The 7,877-nt window shown below is 38.0% G+C and overlaps 1 protein-coding gene across 1 annotated transcript in view; it reads left to right on the forward strand.

Moving 5' to 3' along the window:
- RFX7 (regulatory factor X7) overlaps positions 1-7,610 on the forward strand; it is a 110,344-nt gene extending 102,734 nt beyond the window's left edge. Inside the window, exons 9-10 of the mRNA XM_011363442.2 lie at positions 251-546; positions 1,735-7,610. Of these exons, the coding sequence (XP_011361744.1) occupies positions 251-546; positions 1,735-5,010 (3,572 nt within the window). The 3' untranslated portion in view covers positions 5,011-7,610. The remainder of the gene's footprint in view (positions 1-250; positions 547-1,734) is intronic.
- Positions 7,611-7,877: the final 267 nt, after the last annotated feature.

Below are 7,877 nucleotides of genomic sequence, written 5' to 3' on the forward strand. Positions count from 1 at the left end.
AATCTTCATCTGTTATTGCTTGTTTACCTCTCACCTGAGTTGAACCATATTTTATGGTGTCAGTTAAAACCATATTGACAAATGTTTATAAATTAGAAGTCTAATACTTATGCCTTATAAGAAATGGGTTAAAATATGCTGGATTGGGTTGCTTTGCCCAGTAGATGACTACATATTCAAAGAAATTGAGGTGTAACTGCATTCTATAAAGGAGAGTATTTATTTTAGCTCTCCTTTCTGTTTATTTCAGGAATTAAAGGAATTACCCAGCCGTCTGCTTTTATACCTACAGCTGAAAGTAATTCCTTTCAGCCTCAAATGAAGACTTTGCCATCTCCTATTGATGCTAAACAGCAATTGCAACGGAAAATTCAGAAGAAGCAGCAGGAACAGAAACTACAATCCCCTTTGCCAGGAGAATCCTCAGCAAAAAAATCAGAAGGCACTACAACCAATGGAGTGACTAATCTTTCTAATGGAAATCCTGCAATCCTTTCTCCTCAACCTATTGGTATCGTTGTGGCAGCTGTCCCCAGTCCCATTCCGGTAATATCATTAAATAGTGTATGGCTTTATTGGATTGGTAGGATATCAGTCATTTAATTGAAAGTAGCAAATGAGAAGGAAACAAGTCTGGATGTAGATTCAGTTAGAAACTGATTTTGTGACCTCAGATAGATTCAGCTTCAGTTGATTGTCTTTTAGTCAGGATATACATGGTTGATTACAAAGTGAGCTATAAAATGAATGTAAATGAAAATACAGAAATCCAAGCTGTATAAAATATGCACGTAACCAGTCAGAGCATGTAAGAGGTGAGTCATTTTCAGAGTCGTTAAATCTCTAGCTAAGCCAAGATGACCCAATTGCAAACTTTTTTGTTTAAACTTTTTTTCTTTTTAGCGTTCAGATGGAGCAAAATTGTAATGGGTGTTGATGATGCTTTAACGTAGACCTAGCTCTGTGGCTTGCTGGACATAGGACCTTGGGCAGGTCCCTTGGCTACTTCGAGTCTTGTTTTCTTATCAAAAAATAGAGATTCTAGCCTTCTCCTTTCCCATCTCACACAACTGAGGTTATGCTGAAAGGGGCTTTTAAAATGAGAGTGCATCATGCTAAATACCATACATGTGGTATTTTTTATTATAAATATTAAGGAGATATTTCATCTTGTCGTTTTTCTCATTCTTATCATCATTATCATTATCATGTCATTAAAACATGGACTACCTGGTAACCACACTCTTGCAGTATTCACTGTAGAGCAAACTTGGAGAGACAGTAGTTTTATCTGAGATCTTACCCACAGTGGTTTACTTCCTGATATCCAAGGTACCATTAATAAGACTGTCTCCCCTGTGAGCCATCTTCTTGACACAGACTCTGGTAGATACCTTTATAGTTGAATGTTTCTTTGAGATTTTATCTCCTCTTCCTGTAACCTCCTTAAAAATCATGGTTTTGGCAAGTATTCATCATCTTAACGTTCTTCTTACATATTATTATATTTTGTAACGCTGTTGTACTGTGTAACATTTCTTATAATATTGATGGGTCTGATTGTATAAAATCTAGTCTAGAAGAACTCTCATCTAACATAGGAACTGTCTTATTTTTCCTTTTTGGCATTACATTTATTAAATGCCTTAATACTATACAGATGTATGACTTATTGTTTATATCCTAGACTTGTCAAATCTGATTTTTTTGTGTGTGTTTTCCACTTTTTACCAGGTCCAGCGGACCAGGCAGTTGGTAACTTCACCAAGTCCAATGAGTTCTTCTGATGGCAAAGTTCTTCCCCTCAACGTACAGGTGGTCACTCAGCACATGCAGTCTGTGAAACAGGCACCAAAGACTCCTCAGAACGTTCCTGCCAGTCCTGGTGGGGATCGTTCTGCCCGGCACCGCTACCCTCAGATCTTACCTAAACCAGCCAGCACCAGTGCTCTCACCATCCGCTCTCCAACTACTGTCCTCTTCACTAGCAGTCCCATCAAAACGGCTGTTGTACCCACTTCACATATGAGTTCTCTAAATGTGGTGAAAATGACAACAATATCCCTCACACCCAGCAATAGTAGTGCCCCTCTTAAACATTCTGCCTCAGTAAACAGTGCTACAGGAACAACAGAAGAATCAAGGACCTTTCCACAAATCAAGAATGGTTCTGTTGTTTCACTTCAGTCTCCTGGCTCCAAAACCAGCAGTGCTGGGGGGACATCTGCTGTGGAAGTCAAAATGGAACCTGAAATATCATCAGAGGAGCATCCTGTACAGTGCCAAGAGAACTCTGATGGGACTAAAGGTCCCAAAACAACACCTAGTGCCCTTTCGGTACAGAAAAGTAACACAGATGGAGTTGGGCAAAAGCCTTCAACTGAAGGTGTCACTGAAATAAAAGCAACTAAGGTCTGTGACCAGAGGACCAAATGTAAAAGTCGCTGTAATGAAATCCTGCCAGGCACTTCAGCAGGCAATAATCAAAGCACTATCACTCTCTCAGTTGCCACGCAGAACTTAACATTCACCAGCACCAGCTCACCATCTAATGGTGACTCAATAAATAAAGACCCTAAATTATGCACTAAAAGTCCAAGAAAGCGACTGTCTTCTGCATTGCAAGAGTCCCAGGTGCCTCCCGTAAAGAAACCAATTGTGGAACAGCTTTCTGCAGTTACCATTGAAGGTCAGAAACCAGGCAGTGTTAAGAAGGACCAAAAGGTTCCACATTCAGGGAAAACAGAAAGCTCAATAGCAGGTGCTCTGATTCCTAGCAAGGTATCAATAAATGTCAATTCACACATAGTGGCAAATCTACCCTTGAATTCTTCTGCTCTGATTACCAGTGATTCAGCTTTGGAACAGCAAACACCATCATCATCTCCAGATATAAAAGTGAAACTTGAAGGGAGTGTCTTTCTCTTGGACAGTGATTCAAAAACAGATGGCAGCTTTAATCTAAATGAATGGCAACAAGTCACTAAGGATTCTGAGTTTGTATCTGCCAGCTGTGAACAACAGCAAGATATCAGTGTTATGACAATTCCTGAGCACTCTGATATCAATGACTTAGAGAAATCTGTTTGGGAATTAGAAGGAATGCCACAGGACACGTATACCCAGCAGCTCCATGGCCAGATACAAGAATCGTCTTTGAATCAAATACAAGCACAGTCTTCAGATCAATTACCTCTACAGTCCGAACTGAAGGAGTTTGAGCCTTCTGTTTCCCAGACAAATGAAAGCTACTTTCCTTTTGATGATGAACTTACACAGGATAGTATTGTAGAAGAGCTGGTGCTTATGGAGCAGCAAATGTCAATGAACAATTCTCATTCTTACGGTAACTGTTTGGGAATGACCCTTCAGAATCAATCAGTAACTCCAGGAGCTCCAATGTCATCTCACGTCTCCAGCACGCACTTCTATCATCCAATCCATAGCAATGGCACTCCAATCCACACACCCACACCCACACCCACACCCACCCCAACCCCAACCCCAACCCCAACCCCAACATCCGAAATGATTGCTGGGTCTCAGAGTCTGTCACGAGAGAGCCCCTGCTCCAGACTTGCCCAGACCACACCTGTGGATAGTGCTTTAGGAAGCAGCCGACATACACCCATTGGTACTCCACATTCTAACTGCAGCAGTAGTGTCCCTCCCAGCCCTGTTGAATGCAGGAATCCATTTGCATTTACCCCTATAAGCTCCAGTATGGCATATCATGATGCCAGCATTGTCTCAAGTAGTCCTGTGAAACCGATGCAAAGACCCATGGCCACACACCCTGACAAAACCAAGCTTGAATGGATGAATAATGGGTATAGCGGGGTTGGTAATTCTTCAGTTTCTGGCCATGGCATTCTCCCAAGCTATCAGGAGTTAGTGGAAGACCGTTTCCGGAAACCTCATGCTTTTGCTGTGCCTGGACAGTCTTATCAGTCTCAATCCAGACATCATGACACTCATTTTGGTCGTTTGACTCCTGTCTCTCCTGTGCAGCATCAAGGTGCCACTGTAAATAGTACCAACAAACAAGAGGGTTTTGCAGTCCCTGCTCCTCTTGACAATAAAGGAACTAATTCGTCTGCCAGCAGCAACTTCAGATGCCGGAGTGTGAGCCCTGCTGTTCATCGCCAACGTAATCTTAGTGGAAGCACCCTCTATCCAGTATCTAATATCCCCCGATCTAATGTGACCCCCTTTGGAAGTCCAGTAACCCCAGACGTTCATGTTTTCACAAATATTCATACAGACGCATGTGCCAACAACATAGCTCAAAGAAGTCAGTCAGTTCCATTGACAGTCATGATGCAGACAGCCTTCCCAAACGCTCTTCAGAAGCAAACAAACAGTAAAAAAATAACCAATGTTTTGTTGAGTAAACTAGATTCTGACAATGATGATGCAGTGAGAGGTTTGGGCATGAACAACCTGCCCTCCAATTACACAGCTCGGATGAATCTCACTCAGATTTTGGAAACTTCTACTGTTTTTCCTAGTGCCAATCCTCAGAATATGATCGATTCCAGCACTTCAGTTTATGAATTCCAAACACCATCTTACCTCACCAAAAGTAATAGCACCGATCAGATCAGTTTTTCTCCTGGAGATAATCAAGCACAATCAGAAATTGAAGAGCAACAATTAGATTTCAGTAGCACTGTTAAAGACCTGTTGAGTGGAGACGGCTTACAAACCAACCAGCAGCTGGTAGGTCAGGTAGCATCTGATCTTGCTACTACTGCATCTGATTTCTCTAGCGATATCAGGTTGTCTTCTGAGCTCTCAGGCAGCATCAATGATTTGAACACTTTAGACCCAAATCTACTGTTTGATCCAGGTCGTCAGCAGGGACAAGATGATGAAGCTACACTGGAAGAATTAAAGAATGACCCATTATTTCAGCAAATTTGCAGTGAATCTATGAGCTCTATGACTTCATCAGGTTTTGAATGGATAGAAAGCAAGGACCATCCTACTGTTGAAATGTTGGGTTAAATTGTGTTTTATAATATGTAGCACACTGTATCTAAAGACATATGTATTGTATTTGTCTTAATGGAAGTGCCTCCCGCAGCAGAAACACTTACTATTAATTGTGACATTTCAAAAGAGTTTGCTGCAGAAGTGGTTTCTTCTTCAATAGGAAATGGTTAGACTCGCCTCAGTTCTTAAAAAGTTTCTGAAGACAGTAGGCTGTAGAAGAACAAGTATTAGGTTTTAAGTTTTATAATGTTCCCCGTTTTAATCACATTGTTTGTTAGTAAATAATTGACTAACCAGCTTTTACAAGAGCAATCTAGACTTTATTTTGTATTAATTCATCTTAATTCATTGGTTGATCTACACAGAATTTAGAGGAAACCATTGATTTTAGGTATAGGCTTTTTTGTTGTCGTTGGCATTATCTTTTAGAAATGAAATCATAGCAAAGGTGAATTGTAACAAGAAGGTCTTCCTCAAAACAGGGATAATATTCAGGTTTTTATAAGTATTTAGGCTTGAAGCATAGAGCTACTGTAGAATGAAAATCTCTGTAGAATTTTCTGGGACTTCAGTACCATTTGCACCTGCAATGAAGGGCTTAAATAGGAGAAAATAATGGGAAATTAAATATTAATTTAAGGAAGGCAGAAGCTGCACTAAAATGTTTTCAAAGGAAAAACTAGTAACCATTTATATTTGTGACCTTGCATTAGTCTTATTTTAAAATATTAACATGGAGCCAACACATACACAGAGACATGAATACACATACACACGAGAATAACTCCAGACATTATAATTTAATAGAATGAATATATTTTAGAAAAACTATTTCATGCTTTATTATTTGGTAATTGAGATAGGGGAATTTAGAAGGAAAATAACATTTTCTTAGTTTCATCACAGTGGCTGTATCTACATGTTAAAAGTCTATTTAAGAGTTAGTAACTGACTCCTTCGCTCCTCCTGAATATGGTAATACAGCTTGATCCCGGGACCTCTTTGAAAAACAAGCAGGAGAGAGATAACATAAAAAACTGAACAAAAAAAAACATTTTTACCACCTGAGGTCTGAAGCCACAAATCTTTACATCTCTGATAAAACAGAGGGGGATATCAATAGTACTTGAAGAAGAGGAGCATTTTATTACATGCTTAATTTATTTATTGTGATAACCACAATTGCAAAATAAGCACTCAGGATTTGTTTTAAAATGTTTCTCTATGGCTCCCATTTCGTTTTATGAATAATTATTTATAAATTTTGTATTGACACAAACCTCCCTAGTTGACAGCTCCATTTAGGTGTTTTCACGATTACTTTTAGATAGATTTAAAAGTTGCCATTAAGTTTTTAAAGCTAACATTAAACCATTGCTGCGTTACCTTGAACCTAGCTAAGCTTTCCCTTACCTCAATTAGTAAGCCAATCAGAAGACTACAATCAATGAATATTTAACAGTTGTGATGAAGGGTTTAATAAGGTTTCATTGTTCAATAAATTTGCAAGGTAGGGTATTAACATATTTTGATAAATGGTGCTAGGGTTGGCTCAGAGGTTTATATATTCATACGTCCTAGTTATTGGCATTTGTGTGTGTTTGCTGTTACCTTGATTTAATAATCTGTTAGATTTTTTTCCTTGATGCTAGTTATTTCTTCACTGTACATTGAGACACAGCACTACTGCACACCAAAGTATGCAATACCCAAAGGAAACTGTGTGATATCTTTTAACAAATGATAGGAGCCTTTCAATACGAGATACTCTGAAAAGGAGATTTTTGAGGCCATTCTAATCCCTTGTTTACATTATTAGCTTCCTACTAATATAAAAATAATGGAAATCTTTTTTGATAAAAATATAAAGACGGGAGGATTTTTAACCCCCTGTATAGTATTGCAGCAAACACTTTAAATTTGGTTGAATTCGTCCAGCAAACTTTCTGAGGTTCATATATTGCACTAAATTTGTTGAACCTGTGGTAGGCACATCTCTTAGGATAAATGCAACCAATACAGTCCACAGATTAAACTTTTTAAATGTGTTTCATTATGAAAAGACAAAATGTCATCAAAGTGACAGATAAAATTGTCTTATGTAGCAATGTGCATTGATCTCAATGAGATATTTCTATTTCTTATTCTCTTACATGAGAATATTACAGCAGGAAGAATTAAGTTTAGTTTGCTTCACCATGTTAATACATGATCACAAAATGTGCATGAGTGTTATTGACTTATCTTGTACAGTACTAGGTATTCTTGTAACCACTTTTTTTTTTTTCTTGGCTGTATTGAAACTGGTTCAGTGTTAACCAGGTAAGCATAGTTATTCACAAGTTATTTACTTTTTTATGTTTACTAATTCTGCTTAGTTATTGTTGAATATGTTCTTTTCTCAGATTATTTTCATTGTTTTGATGTTTAAAACATTTTGCATACTGTTTATCATGATAAGACTTCATGAAGTAAATAATTTTGCATATAATTGCAATAAGCACTGACTTTTGAACTGAAAAGAAGGAAAGTGTTTTGTGCAGTGCATATGAGGTTCATATAATAGTCTTGTACTATAATGTGCTTAACTACATCATAAATGACAAAAACAAGCCCTGTTTCATGTTTTCATTTAGTGCAAAAAGTCAGATTTCCCCAGTGTTTTGTTGTCTGTTGTACCTGCTGAAACTACAGTAGTTGAATATTGCAGTAGCATTTCAGTTCTCTTTTTTTATTGAAAGTGCTCAAAAATTGTTTTTTTAAATGTTTTCAAAAACAATTAAAAACATTTTATATTAAACTGACTGGATCTTAAGATGATTTATGGGATCTATTTTTACATAGCCAGCATGCTGTTTTATAAACAGACCTGATGCTGT

Source organism: Pteropus vampyrus, unplaced genomic scaffold (genome assembly GCF_000151845.1).
Source record: "Pteropus vampyrus isolate Shadow unplaced genomic scaffold, Pvam_2.0 Scaffold85, whole genome shotgun sequence".
NCBI classification, from domain to species: Eukaryota; Metazoa; Chordata; class Mammalia; order Chiroptera; family Pteropodidae; genus Pteropus; species Pteropus vampyrus.